Source organism: Mauremys reevesii, linkage group 2 (assembly GCF_016161935.1).
Source record: "Mauremys reevesii isolate NIE-2019 linkage group 2, ASM1616193v1, whole genome shotgun sequence".
In the NCBI taxonomy this organism is placed as follows: domain Eukaryota; kingdom Metazoa; phylum Chordata; order Testudines; family Geoemydidae; genus Mauremys; species Mauremys reevesii.
Genome location: NC_052624.1, coordinates 33243278 through 33262735, shown reverse-complemented (window position 1 = coordinate 33262735; position 19458 = coordinate 33243278). Strand labels below are relative to the sequence as shown.

Sequence of the window (19458 nt, the reverse complement as noted above, 5' to 3'; positions counted from 1 at the left end):
TTGTTTTGTTATGCAGCCTCTCTTTGTTTTGTTGTGAACTCTGATCGGAGCTCCGTTGAACTGCTTATCTAAAAAACAAACACTGATCACAGCAAACAGGAGCTATCTGTACCTGGCTGTGAACGATCAAATGAGAGGCAGGGAGTGAATGTTTGCTTGACAGAGAAACAGCGTTGGAGGCAGGCTGTTTGCAATTAAGACCAAGGGTTCGCGAACATTTTGTGATTTTTTCAATCCAGGAAGCTAAACTGTTGGCTCCAAAAATCCACTCTCTCTCTCTCTTCCCCGCTCCCTGTCACAGTACACCACAGGGAGTGAGTGAAACAGCGGGGAGTCCGTGTTGGAGGCAGGCTGTTTGCAATTAAGACTAAGGGCTCGCGAACATTTTGTGATTTTTCAATCCAGGAAACTAACACACAGTGTTGGCTCCAAAAATCCACTCTCTCTCTCTTCCCCGCTCCCTGTCACAGTACACCACCCTCCACCCCCCTCTTTTGAAAAGCACGTTGTTGCCACTTGAATGCTGGGATAGCTGCCCATAATGCAGCACTCCCAACAGCGCTGCAAATGTGGCCACACACCAGCGCTGGTAGCTGTGAATGTGGCCACACAGTAGCGCTGCTCCTACACAGCTGGATGACCAGCGCTGCAAACCATAATTGTAGCCAAGCCCTATGAGAGGGAATGGCGCAAGTAAGGGAGGAGTGGGTGTCCCTATTCTCTGCACTTGGTGAGACTAAAAGCAGAAAGGTGATACAGACTCAGCTATCTCCTCTGAATAGCTTTGTTGCATATCAGTACAGGTATTTGTATAACAAACAGCCATTCCTACAGCATTCATACCAACAAAAAGCTATTTGTGAATGCTCAAAAACAGTGAATAAAAAGACATGAATGTGATTGACCAAATAGCTGTTTGGAATTCAAATAAGTCCCCCCCCCCCTTTTTTTTTTTTTTTTTGTAATATAAGAACAGCTCTGGATGTGCCTCAGGTGCAGGAGGAGTGTGGACAGGATCAGTCTCCAAAGATTTCAAGGGTATAAACACAAGGAGGGAGAGTGATTATTTACTATATTATAAGGCAATGGTTTTCCAACTATTTTTTTCTGGCGACCAAGTTGAAGAAAATTGTTGATGCCTGTGACCCAATGGAACTGGGGATGAGGAGTTTGGGGTGTGGAGGGGCTTAGGACTGGGGTAGAGGGTTGAGGTGCAGAAGGGGGTCAGGGCTCTAAGCTGGGGGATCCAGGCTCTGAGGTGGGGCTGGGATGAGGGGTTTAGGGTACAGGAAGGGGCTCCGGGTTTGGGGTGGCTAAGGGGATTGGGGCATGGGGTTACCTCGGGCAGCTCCTAGTCAGTGGAGGTGCAGAGGCAGACTTCCTGCCTGTCCTGGCACTACGGGCCACGCTACACCCCGAAAATGGCCAGCAGCAGGTCTGGCTCCTAAGTGGAGGTGCGTGTGCAAGTCTCGCCTGCAGGCACCATCCCTTCCCTCTCCCAGCTCCCATTGGTCAGGAACTGGCCAATGGGAGTTCAGAGCCAGTGCTCGGGGTGGAGGCAGCAGGCGGAGCCCCATGACCCCTCCACTCCCCTCCCGGCGTAGGAGTCAAACATGCTGCTGGCCACTTCCAGGGCACAGCGCAGTGTCAGAACAGGTAGGGACTAGCCTGCCTTAGTCGCCGATGGGACTTTTAACAGTCTGGTTGGTGGTGCTGACCAGAGCGGCCGTGACCCAGAGCCTTACGTTCCGTGACCCAGTACTGGGTTGTGACCCACAGTTTGAAAACCACTTTATAAGGTATAACTAAGATTAGGAAGAATACATTAGAAAAGGGAAAAATTAGGGTGAATATTGGGGAAATTTTACTGTCAAGAAAATCCAGCACCTTTGGGATAAATTTTTCATAGGAAGTGTTGAAGGCACTTCTGGTTAATGTAAAGCCACATCTAAAACTGGAGTGGATAAAACACTGATAAATGTAAAGATAGAGCTCAAAATGTTTTGTTCCATCTCTGTTTGATAGAATCCTCTCTTGTCTCATTTATGTGTGGTGACAATTGCAATACGTAGAGCAGATGTTTGCACAGCCAGCTGCTATACTGTGCACGTGTTGGGCAGAGAGCACAACCCTGAAAACTTCCTTTGCAGCAGTAAGTTGCATGTTGTATTAGGAGAGCTTGAGTTACACTCTGACAACATGCTTAGGTACCACTCTGACACCCTCATCTATTATGTCAAATTTTCAGTTGTTCCTGTCCCATGGACTGCACAAATAATACTACCTTTACCTTTTTATATGCTTTTCATCCAAAGATCGATGGACCTTATCAAGATTAGCTAAGCCTCACAACATCTCATGAGAAGTGATAGACACTGTAATCACACCACCCTTCATTGAAAGACAGTAGAAGGATGCAGTTCAGGAAAGGAAGCAAACAATTCTGGAGGCAATGCAGAGAGAATTTAAGTTGGCAAAATATAATTTTGTAGCTTGGAAGTGAACCAGGACACTACCATTAAGCATTTATTTTCAGAAGCAAAGTGCTATGTGATCTGTAATGATTGCAAAAGGTCAGAAAAAAATACCACATGCTCAGTTACCAAGATCACATCCTGCAGCATTTAGGTGTTTCTTTGAGGTCTGCTATCTAAGAACTGAGCTGGCCTGAACCTGCTTAGCTTAGGAGAACTGAGGGGTCACTTCATAAGGTGATATGACTGCAGGCCACATAACTTAGCATATCAAAGATTATTTAACATCCCGGTGCTATAGTATGAGGAAGCAGAAGATATTTTATGGCCTGTCTCAAGGGAATAAAAAAACCCACTGTTGTCTAAGGTGCGGGGCCTACACAGCCAGTTATTAGTGAAGGTAATGATAATGAGATGTAAAAGCAGCAAAGAATCCTGTGGCACCTTATAGACTAACGGACGTTTTGCAGCATGAGCTTTCGTGGGTGAATACCCACTTCGTCGGATGCAAGTAGTGGAAATTTCCAGGGGCAGGTATATAGAAGCAAGCAAGAAGCAAGCTAGAGATAACGAGGTTAGATCAATCAGGGAGGATGAGGCCCTGTTCTAGCAGTTGAGGTGTGAAAACCACCCACGAAAGCTCATGCTGCAAAACGTCTGTTAGTCTATAAGGTGCCACAGGATTCTTTGCTGCTTTTACAGAACCAGACTAACACGGCTACCCCTCTGATACTTGATAATGAGATGACGATAATGAGCATGTGCAGTATTACACAAACTGCCATTGATGGGTTTCCAACAACCTTTATGACTGGTAAATTTTTCTCTCATGAAATTATAACAATCTAGAAGACAAAAGATTTTATTTAAGCTTTTTGAAATGATGCATGGAAAAATCCTGAGGATGGGATATGAATAGAGGTATACCAGGTCCTCTTGATAAAAGGACACTGCCTGTGCTAAGCCAGAATCCTGACTTGAGTCACCATCCCAAAACAGCAGCATAATGGGGTTCCTACTATATTACTCTTCCAAAATTGCTTTAGTGATTTGTATAGCTGACAGAAGAATGTATAGGGCTCAGGAAGTTTGGCAAGACATTGTGCCTTTTTCTTGTACTTGTATACCTTTTCCCCTTTCTTCTATTACAGTCCTGCTCCCTACTTAAATACTCCCTCCCAATTGTTCTATGCCATTGCCCCTCCTGTAGTTCTTCATGCTGCTACTGCACTGCTGGTTCACATCCTACTTGACTGATTCTTCTCACCCAACTATGCAGAGTGAGAAGAGGAAAATAAATCAGGAGGAGTTTTGTGTCACCCAAGCCGGGGGCATTGGAGTAGCATGAAAGGCTACTAACAGTCTGACTGGGGTAATGAGAATGGAAAAGTGGGAGAGGGGAAATTCAAAATTAGCCCAAAGTGACCTACAGATTTAAAAAGCTTTCTGCCACTTCCCCCTCTACTATAAAAGCAGATTCCTCAAGAGGTAGCCAGGACCCTCTTATGGCATGTGAGCCCTGGATACTGTCCAGTAGCTCTGGCTAGTGGTACTGAATAGCATTATATTCTTCAGTTTATCATGTACAAAAGTTAGTATTGTTACAGTGGTGCTATAAGGAGGAGGATGCCAGCAGCCATACTACTTTTGGGTTCTGATCTTGTGAGATGTATATTAACTTAAATAGTGTTGGACCTGGTCAGGACTTTGGTGGGACACCTCTGATGAAAAACATGCAAAGCAAGGGTACTACAGAAGTATTGGTGATGACCAACTATCATGTGATTCAGCATTGAACTGCTGCCTCAGCATGATCTTAGGGAGCACTATGCTGCTGGATGTGACCTTTTGGATGAGAAGTAAACAAAGGTCTTGATCGTTCAGATATTCCATAACATTTTTCATAAGAGTATAGCTATTACCTGGGTGTCCTTCCCTAATTCCAGCTTTGATAACATGCTGCTCAAATTAGCCCCATCCCAAATGGTTAAGGTGTCCTTAGTATTTGTTCTGGCTGGGGTTAGAGCTCACTGAAGAGAGAGTATGCTTAATTACGGCAAGCCTCTACAGTACAAAAAGAAAAGAGTAAATACCATAGAATGCACTTATGGTGAGGTTGTGGTTTAACAGCAATCTTGGAATAGGTCAGAGGTTCCAGATTTTAGTTTTCCCTCTCCTGATCTCAGCAAACACATGATGCATGGAGCCACCTCCTATCCTTGTATTTCCTGTTTAGATCCTACATCACAGGGCAGGGTACTTGGTTGCACCTTTTTACTTCACGGGGAAAGGTGGTAGCGGGAAAGCTTCCCTACCTTTTGTTCCTGTTCACATTGCAGGGGACCTGAGAAATGTCATCATTAGCCTCCCCATCTCTCCTGCCCCAATATAAAATAACCTCAGTTGTACTTCACTGTAAATGGGGCACAATTTATCGCAAGTTTTGTTGAATAGGAATATGGGGAGCAAGAGATCATATGTTCACTCATACTCTTGACAGTGATCAAATTAGGCCATAGTTTCCTGAAACTAGAGGAGTGCGGTTAGCCTGCCTGCCTCCCTCCCTCCCCACCGGAAGGTTAGTTTACGTAGAAAACTCTGAACACTAAATTACATTGCAGCAAAGAAAATATTAGAGCAGGGTTAATATGTCTAATGTAAATGTATATTATGCAACTCAAATTAAAGAATTAATCCTTCATGGTTCTGACAAAGTTAATGTAAAAACCATGCTAATACAGTGATAAGGCTGACAATTAAAACAGACAAGAATTCAGCCTTGATGTTAAATTCAAAAGCTTAAGGGTCCCACTGTAACTCTGTCCCCTTATTATTTTGTACTTTTATTGCCTGACATCAGTGTATGTCTTAATATATGTGTTGTACAGACAAAACTACACAGGATCTTTTCAGGGGGCAAGACAAAGATGCCACATTTATTATGATAACAATTTGATTTATGACCAATAACTAATATCTTAATTCACACACCCACACCCACACCCACCCATCCATCAGATGTTCTGCAGCTGCTGCATAGTTACCAGTTCTGAAGATAGCTTAAGTTCATGGCTTGATTTTGCAGCTTGGGTTCGTAGCTTGTTGTGGCTAACTGGCCAGGAAAGCTAGGGACAAGGACGAGCTGGATCTCTGTTGGGCATGCACCGACGTCCTTCCATGTTGGCAGCAGAATGTTACCCTCCAAAGTCTTCCATCTCACCCATCCTTTTTGTAGGCCTTAGTTTGAATCCAGAGTCTAAAGGTTTTGCTGTGTCACGCTGTCTCTGGGTTTGGTGATTGATCACCCGTCAGTTGCAGACATGACTTTCAGCCTCGGACCTGCCTTTGATCATCCTTCTATTGTACCTTTTCTTTTTAGGGTGGACTTTTCTTACTTTGTTAGGGCTCTTGTCTGCATCTTCAGCCGGTGGGGTTTGAACTTTATTTCATCAGGACAGGCTGGGGCTGGAGGTTGATTCTATCATCCATACATACCTCAGTCACACATCTAAACTAATAAGATTAAAGCAGGGATTGCAAAAATGAAGGTTGGAGGAAGCTTTTACAAAATGGAGTGAGCGTTTTAAAATGGGGTTTGAATTGCAATATGGCAAACAGTGAATAGAAGTTACAATACAGACAAGTATAGTGGATGGCAAACAGTGAACAGAAGTTACAATGTAGGCAAGTGTAGTGAATGGTGAACAGAAGTTACATTAATAAAGTGTACTACATATGTCCAGTGTGTTAGAATTGAGAGAATATTCTCTACTGACTTTACTGTTGTTTTTAAAAGAGAATACCCAATTGATTTCACTGATGTCTAAGTTTATTGTATAGTAGAGCTGAAGTAGTAAAGATAAGCCATTTGTGTTAGAATGCCAAAATAAATTTGAAAAACTGTTTCCTCTTCAGTTATACTACTCACAGGAGTGAATGGGGTTTTACTAAACTTTTTTCCAAAATTCACTTTTGGGCTGAGAGAAAACTTGAGACACTTAAACCCAATGGGAACTTTCTAGAGAAATAGAGATGCATAGGCTTAGAACAGAATGGCCATCTCAGTCTTCCCTATAGTGTTACTGCTGTAGTGCTATACACGGGGTAATATTTTCCACCCCTTTGATGTTAGCAGCATAGCAAGAATAGTGTTTTTTGCCAGTTAGTTCCTAGACTATTTTTGATCTGATTCAGAGGAAGCAATTCATCTGCAGTTACACACAGACGTTGTGTGGTGAGTGACAGTAAGGAGCATAATTTAAAAAATGAAATAAGATAGGGTAGAATTAATTTGAGCATATTGGAGAAATGTTTTAGTCTGAAAATTCTATAAATAGCTATTAAATAACACTGTTCTAAACTGTGGCTTTAAAATAAATACTAAAATTCTTGTCTTTTTAAAATTTGTCTTTAGACCTTGGTAATGTTATGACTTCCACACCAAATTCAAAGGCCGTGAATGGTAAAGCTGAGAGCAGTGACAGTGGAGCAGAATCAGAAGAGGAAGAGGGTCATGAAGAAGAAGAGGAAAAAGAAATACAACAAAGTGAAAAAGGTGTAGTTTCTAGTCCTGAACTATTATACCTTTTCCAACACAAAGGGCTGTATCTTGGATGTCATGTGTGAGATACATCAGTAGGTTTATTTTTGTTTTATACAAAGTGCACGGAAGAATACATATGAAGAATGGGATCACCTTTCAATCTGAACTACAAGGTGAAGGACTAAGGACAACAACCCTAAAACCTGTTTCGTACAGGCAGAGCCCTGCATATATAGAGAGCCTCATTAATTTCATTAGGGGTGTGTCTGCACATAACAGCTTACAAGATGAGGGCCTAAGGTGTGCTGTGTCTGGTTATTCTGTTTTATGTTTAGGACCTGTTTATCTTGTGGGTGGCTGTGAGTGCATGTAGGCGCATGGGATACAACCACAGAATTAAAATTCCTATTTCTTCCTCTTCTTCAACGAAAGATAAAAGGAAAGTTTTTCAGTGAGGACTTCTTGTGTGTGTGTTTGTGGGGATTTTGGGAAAATACAGGTCTCATATGAAAACCAAGAGAAACTATGCATTTAGAACTTAGTCGTTAATATTTTTTTCTATGAGAGAAAACTAATAATCCTCTTAGTTTTACTAACTGATGAGGGCTACAGTGGATTTGCTACTTTTATATTTAAAAATACCTGTTTTGCTTGCTATGTAGAATGAAAGTTTAGGATTTTTTTGCATTTAAGCTTATTTTTTTTTTAAAGGTGCAGAACTAACCTTGTGAACCTAACTCCAAGTGAAAATGTAATCTAAATCTGATTCAGACCATACAAGATATACGCAGCAGATCAGAAAGTCAACTATCTGGAAAAATGTGTTTTGTACCATAAGTCGTGTGGCTTTTTATTTGCAAGGTTTCCTTGTTCTTTCACAGACTATACGAATGTAAAGCAGGACTCAGCAGCATCTAAGGATTTGGAAAGTATTGTCACTAATGGCTGTTATAAGGACAGCTTTGTTCCAGAAATGCAGAATGGCATCCAGACTAAATCTGCCCTGAATGGCTTAAATGTGGAGGAAGAAATAACGAAAGTGGAGCAAAGCCTAGCACTAACGGGAAAAACTAATAACAGTGGTCACCAAGGTATTGTCCTCACATGAGTACATTGTCATTTGCATATTCTCTGATCAAAGCTTACTTCAGGGATTTGGAGAGCTGCAGCTGGTGCTCTTAAAGGTTCTGTGGTTAAAGAAAGAAAATTAAAAGTGATTAAAATTAGAGTCCAGGTTTATATACACTTTTCCAGGGTGCAGGGGCTTGCCCCCATCCGCCTGCCCACATGGCGCTCCTGCTGGGGAGTGGGGTTAAGGTGCAGGGGCTTGCTCCCCTCCACCTGAATGCCTGGTGCTCCGGTTGGGGAGTGGGGTCAGGGGGCGGTAGCTTGTCCCCCTTTGCCCACCTGGTGCCCAGGAAGCCCCCACGCCCCGACCCCGCGCCGCGGCAGGAGTGCCGGGCATGCGGAGTGGGACAAGCCCCCTGTGCCCCAATCCCATTTCCCTTGCAAGAGGGTGGGAGGGACTGCTGGCGGAAGGCTTGGGGAGGGGCCCTCACTTGCCCTGGCCCAAGGCCCCATAAAAGCTTAATGTGCTTCTCAATATATATCTGCATCACATCTTGGAGAATCAGAGTTACAGTTTCTTTAAGTAGATGCACATTTTTCATGTTTCTTTTTCTTTGAGTAGATGGAACCGCATATCCCACTTAAGTGACACACAAGCAGTATGCACACCTCCTCTTCCCACCCCTTTACCCCCCAAGAGGCAGGGCACAGAGTTTACTTGAACAAGGATTGTAGGACCACCCTGCTGAAGGTTGCATCCGCCCTGGAAGAATCAGTAATGGCATAACGGTTCATAAAGGGATGGATGGATGACCAGGTAGCAGCCCTACAAATGTCCAATATGGAAAAGTCACTGAGGAATGCTATTGACATTGCTTGTGCTCTCACTGAATGAGCTTGTGTCTGCTGAGGGGGAGAAGTTGAAGCTGTTTCATATGCAGTCTTGACACAGAATGTTATCCATCTAGAGTTTGTCTGTGAAGAGACAACTTGACACTTCATATGATCTGCATACGCCACAAACAGGCGAGACAAAGCATTAAATAATTTAGTTCTGTCCAGATAAAAAGCTAGACATCAGGCGATGTCTAATGTATGGACATGCTGCTCCTCCAGAGGTGAATGCGGCTTAGGAAAGAATGAAGGTAATTTTATACCACCTGGTTCAAATGAAATTGAGAAACCACGTTAGACAAAAAATTTGGACGTGTCATAAAGTCACCTTGACTTTGGAGAATTGTGTGTAAGGAGGCCCTGCCATCAAACCTGCAACTTTCACACTTCCCTTGTGAATGTTATTTCTACCAGGAACACAGCTTTTTGACACAATAGTGGAGAGGGACAAGATGCTAGGGGCTCAAATGGAGGTCCCATCAGTGCCGCTAGGACCATGTTAAGGTTCCACAGAGGAACTGGCTTTTGGACCTGAGAATACAGGCAAAGAAGCCCCATTAAAATTTTTACTACCATGGGATTGGAGCAGACTGATCTCCTCTGAATAGGGGAATAAAATGCTGATGTTATTGCCAGATGCACTTTCAATGAATGAAGCACAAGTCATGACAATTGAGGGTGCAGCAGGTACTCCAAGATGTCTTGAATGGAAACCAGCTTCGGTTGAATTCTGCATGTCAATGACCACATGGAAAACTGTTTCCATTTTGCCGAATAGACCAGCCCTGGTAGAGGGCTTCCTACTGTTGAGTAAAACCTACTGAACAGTTGCTAAACAGTGCACTTTATCCTCATTCAGCCATGGAGCAGCCAGGCTGTGAGATGCAGGGAGCTGAGCATGGGGTGCAACGTGGGCTGTGATTCTGAGTGAGTAGGTTGAGATAGAGAAGAAGGGATGGGAGGTTGAACTGACAGTACAAGGAAGTTGGAGAACCAGCAGTACCTTGGACATTCCAGGGCAATGAGGATGAGCTTAGTCCAGTCCACTTTCAGCTTTAGGATGACCTGTGGGATGATTGCGATCAAGGGAAAGGCATAGAAGGGAGCCACTTGCCAGCGAGAGATGGAAGGCATAGGACAGGGAGCTTGGACTGAGGCCTCCTCAAGAGCAGAACAGGTGACATTTCCTGTTACCCTTTTAGCATACAAGTTGATTGTCGGAATGCCCCTGGTTACGAAGATAGTCTGGAGGATGCTTGTCTCAGGGAAAGATACGTGACTCAGGGAAAAATTCCTGCTGAGATGGTCTGTGAGATGATTCTGAACCCCAGGCAAGTGGTTGGCTATCGGCATAATACTCTCCTTGATGCAAAACTGCCACATCTTGACTGTGTAAACTGTGCCAGAGCCGATCCTGCTCTAGGACTGAGCCTGGGTGGGATGACTCTCAAGGCTGCTTGAGGGGAAGGTTCACTAGTGCCTGAATCTGTGGCAGATCACCAGTCACAACTACAGACCTGGCCAGTGATCTTGGCTTTCAGCAGGATAAGGAGTAGAACCTCTGTGGATTCCATGAAGAGGCGACTGTTATAGATAAGGCATTGGTAACCTGTAGCTGCCAGGCCAGGGCCTGTGTCCCAACCACGAGAGGAGAACCAGTCCTGGTGCCCATAGTGTTCCATGAACGGCCCTCGCTCAGGCGATGGAGAGTGGGAAGAGTAAGAGCCTGACTCGGATGCCAAGGAATCTCAGCATTCAGCGGATTGTGGTGAGGCCAGCCCTAAGGGTGCGAGTAGCCAGTCTGACTTTTCCGTAGCCCAGAACAATGAGGGGACTGGTGCTGATGGTGGAAACAGTAATGCTGGCACTGAGTATGCTTTCGTTGTTTCCATTGCTGGGAGCGATGTTGACCCCAAAGTCAGCATCGGTACCCAAGTAACTGATGGTGCCAAAGTGGAGAGCAGTTACTGCTGCCACAGCAGCATTGGCAGTGCAAGCCCTGGGGGTACTGAAGAAATACCCTGGTGCTGAGGAGGTCCCTTGTGCCAACTCCGGTACTGGCCCCATTTCCATTGAGTGTGTTAGGGAAACATCGGGGTGCATCGCCAACAGACGCATAGGTTCAGCAGCCTGCCCTGCCAACAGGGCTAGCCCTGAAAAAGTTCTGGACCAAGGGAAAAGTGGGGACAGAAAGGCAGAGGACACCCACTTCTGCCTGATATGCCACCGCCAGGAAAGCAGCTGGTGCTGGCATCACCCTCGTCAGTACTGGGGCCAGAACTGGAGTCAAGGTACAGGATCTCTGACCTCCCTGCATGGTGCCAGGGAGTTGTTGATGCTCCATCCCATGCACCACCATTCAACCTCTACCGATCCATGCTCCTTCTGGAAGAGGGAGACTAGTTCCCATGGGACCTGGAGTGGACTTGAACGGTCTTATGCGACTTTCCCCGTCGAGTTTGTCAAGGACAATGACTCCTCTGTCCCTTCAGAGAGGCGCCAGCTCCAGGATGCAAAGTGGCAGCATTCTCCGAACCAGAGGGCAACTTGTGATCTGACGAGGGACTCGGTGCCAAAGCAGACTGCATGGCCTGTTTGAGCAGGTGCTGCTTCAGATGAAGATTCCTTGCCACTTGAATCTGCAAATTGAACACCACTCCTTGATGTGGGTTTCACCTAGACACAGCAAGCACTGCTTGCTCATTATTGGGGATTGCCCCCACACCCGTGACAGACCATGTTAAAACCCTGGTGAGGGTATCATGAGGGAACACTGGAACTGCAAGTAACACTAAGTCTAACTAATCCTATACTAGAATCACTAATGAACTATATACTACTAGGAAAAGAAGTCACTGAACAGAGGATTTTGAGGTTGAAAACCTCACAGCCTTGACTCCAGCCACAGGCAGTAAGAAAGAACTGAAGGGGTGGGTCAAGGCAGAGCCACCTCATCTAGTCAGGGGAGAGGCTATGGCCATGAGAAGCTAGCACCACCACTCTATGGGTACTGCTGTGTAAAATTCTCCAGCCCCAATGTGCACACACCTAAATGAAATACACAGCTGCATCTACTCAAAGAAGCAGCATCTAGGTATTGAACTTATTTTTCCTCCTCAATAAAAGTAGTTTTATAACGTGTAACTATGTAACTCCTATTCTTAATCTTTACTCCTATGGTGCAAGATTACCACATTCAAAATGGTGTCAAGTGTAGCTCACTTGACTATTGAGTCATTTCCTTATTCTTTGTCAGAATTGGCCTTATTGTATTTATTGTTTGGGCGTGTATCAATTATGTATAGGTTCAAATGAAGACAGTGTTGAAGAGGTCTCAGGAATTCAGCACTTGACAAGTGATTCAGACAGTGAAGTTTTTTGTGATTCTATGGAACAATTCGGACAAGAAGAGGTAAAAAAAAAACCCTGAAGCTTCACACTAATGGGTAAATTTTTAAAGTGGAATGTATTGAGTTTCACAACTCCTGTTTATATAAACAGGAACAACAGAAGATGTGCATGGATTACTTAATGCTCTACTGTGAAAATGTGTGAGCTTCCTTTTTGATTACAAATGAATAATTTAATTAAATGTTCTAGTCTCTCCTTATCTAAATTAAATGATCCCCATTGACCACACTATCTGAGTGCTTCACAATACCCTATGAGGTAGAAAAGTAATGTGGGACATGGGATGAATGGCATCCTGAGTTCAGTTCTGAACATGGACCAGTTTTTTAAAAAAATCCAGCCAATTTTTTTGGGTAATATCACACTGCATTAGCCTTTTTGTTTGGCTCGTGTGCTTCTGTAGGTCAAAGGGCTCGACTACAGATCAGTAAAACATTCCCCTCAAACTGGACAGGATATGTTACATGTCTAAAGAGGTATCAGTACAAACTGCCATGTGAACTTGGGAATGAGTTTGTATCTGCTATCCATTTCTCTGGCCTTTATCAGCATGGTTTGCCTTTCAGCAGGTGTACATGTGTATAGTCTAAATGCTATAGTATTGCAAATTTAGAGAGGATAGTTGATTAAAGGATATTAGCAACAATTGTTTTTGAAAGGTGTAAGCTTGATGGCTAAATACTCCTAAACAGAATGACAGTGCATGTCCTTATATACCTGCAATTTAATTGCTGCCTATTCAAGCTGGCTCATGTGATTTGCATTCTGACAAGATGGCCAGCCAACTGAAGTCAGGGCACTTTTTCATATCAGAATTCCCTAGTCTTAGAAGGAGAAATTGAATAGTGTCCAGTTTGTTTTTTGAAGCTTAGTTTTTAGTAGTTACAAAGATATAATATTTAATAATGTAATATCTAAAAATAACCTCCCTTGCAATTTACAGCTTGAACAGTGTTTTGAAGATAACTGTTGCAATATTCATAAATTTTTAATAACTAATCCTAACTAAAAGAAGGCACATAAGATTTGTTTTTATTTCCAAATGGAATGATTTGGAATTTAAATAATTCTTATAATTTAATTAGAATGCTTTAAGTATCTAAAGCTTTTTACAAATTACAAACACTGAACCTCAATACCTCTGAGATGGTAGATAAACAAGCTATCCCCATTTTACCGACAGCTATATTAAGGTAAATCTCCTCTTACCTCTCAAGTAGTCTTTCTAACCTGAAAAGGACATCTAGAAAATACTAAAAACTTCTGATGAAAGCAAAACCTTAACAATGGGGAAGCTCTCTTTTTAAAAGGTGAATAGAGGACACTTCATCTTTTATTTGATAATGGTCAGATTTTACAGAACACATACTTTAAGATTAACTAGATGCTGCTGTTAATTTGTAGCCCTTGGAAATGATTACATCAGCCAAAGGACCTTTACAGCATTCATCCCATTTCTTGGAAGTAGATCACAGTCATCTGTTGGAAAATGCTGGTTTTCCTGAGCATGCTCACCTGCCCTCTGAAAATTTTAGAGTAGAGGATATAACAGAGGCAGCAATTGAAGGAAAAGGTGAAGTCAAGTGTGGGGGAGAAGATGGCAAAAGCAGTGATGGAGGCCCTCACAAAGAGAAGAAAGGCGGAGAAAAGGTGGATTTCCATGGAGTCAGAAGAGGGAGAGGTACTGTGTGTGCATTATTTGTATTTTTCTCACTATACTTCCGCATATAGATCAGCTGAGTCATTTGTCAAGATTGAACACTAAGGCAGCAATGCTGTATAATGTTTTCATCCCACCTTCTTCCATAACTGGATAAATAAATATTGCACCCCTAAATTCCAGTGGTATCCAGATTTGCATTTAGATTTGCATTTAGAGTACTTTTTATTTTATTTTATTCATAATAAGAGTCAGAAAAGTGTGTTCTCGTACTGGAGAGTGCTCAGTCAGCCTCATGAGCTTAATAGTGGACTGTTCTGATTTGGCTTACCTTGAATTCCAAGTATCACTCAGCGCACCCTTCTGTTTTACTAGTATTATCTTTCACTTCATCTTCAAACCAGATTTATAAATGTAGAGAAAGGAGAGTTTCTTTGCAAGTTACAAGGTACATTTTAAGCATCAAAGTATTTTTACTTTTACTGTATCAGAATGGAGCACTTCATTAAAATATTCATTTTTGGTATTGTATTTAATTTGGTCAGTTTTTGGCCATAGCTGTTTGCCTTATACTAATATAATGCCTAAATAACTAAGATATGAGGCAGTCATTTAGTAGCCAAAATCTTGAATATATGAGGGACGCCCCCCTACCTCTTACTACCAGTGTTGATTTTTAACAATATTGAGAATTATGATATGGAAGCAGCACTCTTTTCCTCTTTAAAAACTTGCATTTCTACACAATCAGATATCTGCCATTGGTTTAAATGTGACCAATGTTAAAGCCAGTTTGTTCATTGGAAACTTGGAAGAAATGTCTATGAATTATAATGACAGATTTTTAGAAAACACTGTGAAATGAGCAAATGATGCAATATGTGAAAATTCCTTGCTGAGGTTTGCTGCTAGTATAATAGTCGTGGCTTTTTTTTTTTAAATAAATCACACAGCTGGTCCTCTCCTTTTTTCCCAACTGGCACTACAGACTATCATTAGCAGAGATTTTTAAGAAGAATTCTAACACTAACTCTAGATTGAAAAACTAGAATGGACATGGTATGTGATTATTTATCCTACCTCCTTTCTTGATTGCTACTTCCTAGCAGAACCTCAATAGACTAAGCTCAAAAAATTTAAAGAAAATTAAGCTTGATGCAAATGTCTCTTTTTTCACCCCCTTTCTGCCATCCTCACTGTCCCAAAGTGTCCTCTACATTCCATTTGGATATATGAAAGACCTCCCTAGTTTTTCCTCACCTACCCTTGATGACAGGACAGGCCTCACTGTTTCTGTTCAACTGGGCAGAAGGATCACTGCTTAGCTTAGGGAACTTTGCTGAAATCTGCATGCAGTTTTCATACCCAGCATTGTACTGTATGGTTTCTTTATACACTAGGCTGCAAATCACATAAGCATGAATATCAAGTCATCAGGATGAATGTAAATGTGTATCTGTGTCTCACTCCATCCCCAGATTTGTTAAACTTAGTATTGGAAGCAGTAAAGGCAGTAGCACTGGGTGATTAAACTAGAGGAGTCATCTTATGTGGAAGGACAGTGAATAACCCTAGATTTGCAGATGATATTGACCAAGGAGAATTTTTCAAGAATAACTGACAAGGTAAACAGGGAAAGCAGAAAATTCAAATTGAAGATAAGCATGGAGAAGACAAAAACTATGGCAATTGGAAGATAAGAAGAGGTAAAGATCAAAATCAGAGACCAAGAACTAGAACAAGTGGAAACATTTGTGTATCTTGGAGGACTAATATCAGAGAATGGAAATCACAAAGATGCCATGAAAAGAAGAATCAGACTAGCCACTACAGAATTTTCTAAATGCAGCAAGATTTGGAAGGCAAAAGACGTTTAGATAAAAATATGACCGCATATATGAGGCAGCTGTCATGCTGATACTACTGTATTTGTCAGAATTTTGGAGTATGAGGAAAGCCGATGAACATAAGGAACTGGCTGAGAGGAATACTGTGTGTGTCAAGACTGCAGAATAAGAAAAATGAAGTGATAAGAAAATGGCTCAGGCCAGAAATAACTCTGTTATGGAAGATTCAAGAAAGACCACTGTGGTCTTAGATGTGTCAAGAATGGACCTGGAAAGGATACCAGATGTGGCGATACATACCTGAATGCAAGAAATTAGAAATAGAAGTCGTCTAAGGAGGCATTGGATAGACAAAGTGAAGAATGAGATAGAATAAAAAGGTTTAAAGATAAACAAAGCCATGACGCTGGTAAAAGACAGAAAGTGGTTGAAAGATTTCATCTGGCCTCATCATCACTGTTGAGCTGACTGATGGGACTCAAAGAAGAAGATTCTGCAAATGACGTTTATAGTTATAGACCCTTTACTATAGCTTCACAAATACTGCTGTAATAACATCCTGGTTCTTTTGTACAAGAATTTAGAGTTAAATAGGGGATACAAGTGTTACCCTTGGTTGGGGAAGTGATAAAGCAGTATAACCAAACGTTTTCAGTAGAGGCAATAGCTTCTCTCTCTCTTGTTTTTTTTCCTCAAAAACTTAGGGCATAGGATGCAGCCTCTGGGTGATGGTGCTCAAGGTGGACAGATGGGCAGTGGAGGGGATGGAGAACGCTGGGGGTCAGACAGAGCACCAAGGGGCAGCCTCAATGAACAAATTGCAGTAGTGCTCATGAGGTTACAAGAAGACATGCAGAATGTCCTTCAGAGACTGCATACGCTGGAGGCACTGACAGCCTCCCAGGTAAAAATTTTTCCAGATTATCTATTTTTTTCCTGGGAAGTTATATTTAAAGAAAAATCAACCCATGTTGCTTAACTGGCTATGCCTTGGAAAGCTCTCTCTCAAGGATATATTTTGGATTGTTTCTATGCTTTTTAAGATAAAGTAAGAATTATGTCTATAATCTAAGTTATTAAAGAAATTTTCAAATCTTTTATTTGAACTGTGAAGTGTACTTGTATCTAGTCTCCACCATAATAGAGTTTGTATCACTTCTGCACATTAAGTTAACTATATTAGTTGGTTCTTCCATTGCAAGTCAATGCATTCCTATAGAAATTTCCATCTGAGGTCAGAGTGTACCATTCTTAGACTTAACTAGCCTTGGTTTGTATTTAAAGGCAAGATCTGTGACACTACAGTCAAATTTACATCCTGTCTCATCTGTTAAGGTAAGATTTTTTTTCCATATTTGTAGAAGGCAATGTTTGGAACAAGATAAAATGGTTTTAGATTTCTTACATGCTTTCCATTTTGCCTTTCCCTTCAACTAGAAGGAGTAAAATAGAGCTCTTATAATCTAGTCTCTGAAGAAATGATTCAATAAATCAGTTTTAAAATTCAGTGTAAACTATTTCCTTCTATGCAAGTGTCTAATTTTTTGCACTTTGACCCAGTAGTATTTAAAGTGTGTTTATGTACTAGCATCTAATGTCCTGGTACAAGTTGGTGACCACAATTTGTGTTTCGTTTTGCTTAGAGACCGTCGTGGTGGCCCTTTGATATTTCTCCTGGCACTTTAGCCTTTGCTGTTGTATGGCCCTTCGTTGCCCAGTGGTTGGTGCATGTATACTTTCAAAGAAGGCGAAGGTGAAGATTTATTTGTATACTTTTACTCAGCAGAGCATGTGCTTGTATATTTAAGTTTTTTCATTTTTTTAGACAGTACACTACTCTACACATAGGGATGAGCACAAACGAAGATTTTGCGTTCATAAACAATGATGAACATAGTCTTACATTGCACGAGGCTTGTATAACATGAATAGAGGACATGGGCAGTGTCAAAACATTAAGTAGATTTATAGCTAGTGCCCCTAAATAATCCTACATTTCCTTGAGCTTTCACTATCCAGGATGTAACTTGCTGAAAGTTCTTACTCTAAGTACCAGTGAAACTCCCAGTGCTAAGGATGGGGTGCTCAACCTAACCGTGTACCAGAGCCTTTGGAAGAGACTGGAGTAGGAAGATATGTGATTTTGCTCCCAAAGAGGAACAGAATGGATGTTCAGCAAGAAATTCAAAATTAGCTACCATAAGCCTTGTGCAAAATGAAACAACATACCAATTCCAGTGAGTATCCTTATATATCTGAGGCTGGCTGGCTCCCATCTGCTTGACATCCTTAGGCTGTGGCCCACGATATCCTCCTGAACCACCTCAATTGTTATGCAGGAGTCTCTGGTCCTCTTGTTCTGCTCTTGCCTAGCAAATAGATTTCTCCCTGTAAATGGAGATGGTTCCTTTACGGAATTCCAGTGCGTTCAATGTTCAGTTTCCTATTCTAGCTACTTTCTCTTTCCTCTCATATGCACCTGTATTACTACTTTTATACTGATAACCAGTACATATTTTTCAATGTTTTGAATACCTTCCTGTCTGTTCTGTTTTGATCAAGTGATCTTGGGCTTCTTTTCTGCTTCCTTTAGCTAAATGACAGTAGCACTGCTTTAATTAAGAGGCGCACCCTTCAAACCCTACTTAATCTCCTCTATTTCCCTTCTCTAGCTAAGCATGGAAAGCTCAAGTTAGTGTTTTCTAAACACTAGATCCAGATTCAGACCTCACTGCTGACTCCATTGTCTTAGGATGGTATTATCCTTTATCCTAAACTCTTTTTAATCCACATCTTTCTGCAGATCTCTCTCACTAGATTTGTGTTAAATTATTCTTTGATCCAACTACATCTGTACTTTGAAAAATGACCATTGCTCACACATTTTAGCACAAACTTGAAATGGACACTGCCAGTTAAGGGTTCTCTTATCCCATTTCCTCAAATATAAGTATACTACACGGGCATTACACTCCCCTAACATCATTGGCAACAGGCTTTGTTCTATTATTTTTATACTAATTTAAAAAACAAAACCAAACAAATGAAGTAAAGTGGACAGCCTGTCTTTTTAGTATAAGAGCAGTGCACTGCCATGTGGAAGATCTGTGCTGAGGATCTTAGCTATAGTCTGGTGAGGGGATGGACATGTTGCACAATGGTAGCATTTTTATACTCCAAAGGATTTGGAATTCAGAAGTTGAATCTCTTGATCTGCCAGGTATGCTGCAAAGCTGATCTGTTTTGAGAGCACAGAGGTGGCTGGGATTTTGGAAGGGATTATTTTTTACTTTTGGTTGGTGGAAATGTGAGCGGGGTGTGTGTATGTGTGCGCATGTGCACATGCTTACTGTTAAGTTATGTGGTAATGGAGGGGAAAATGTACTGCTATTGTGCCTCGTTATTTTTGTATTTTGTTTTAATTTAATCGAGAGATCTCCTACAGTGTCAGATTCTTTTAAGGTATAGTTACAGCCAAATATAATAACTGTGTGGATTATGATTTAAAAAAAAAACCTGCTTACAGTTTTTTTTTTTTTTTTTTAAAAAGCACCCAGGCTG

The 19458-nt window shown here is 41.8% G+C and overlaps 1 protein-coding gene across 4 annotated transcripts in view; it reads left to right on the top strand.

Annotated features, from left to right (window-relative positions):
• The window catches only part of ACBD5 (acyl-CoA binding domain containing 5), a 45619-nt gene that overhangs the window by 24336 nt on the left and 1825 nt on the right, over positions 1–19458 (top strand). For 3 of the 4 annotated variants that reach the window (XM_039521963.1, XM_039521964.1, XM_039521965.1), the window contains 7 exons: positions 6889–7029; positions 7899–8108; positions 12285–12391; positions 13795–14071; positions 16602–16801; positions 17182–17232; positions 17541–17650. In XM_039521963.1, coding sequence (XP_039377897.1) covers positions 6889–7029; positions 7899–8108; positions 12285–12391; positions 13795–14071; positions 16602–16801; positions 17182–17232; positions 17541–17650 — 1096 coding nt within the window. The remainder of the gene's footprint in view (positions 1–6888; positions 7030–7898; positions 8109–12284; positions 12392–13794; positions 14072–16601; positions 16802–17181; positions 17233–17540; positions 17651–19458) is intronic. The other variant, XM_039521966.1, reaches the window with a different exon arrangement.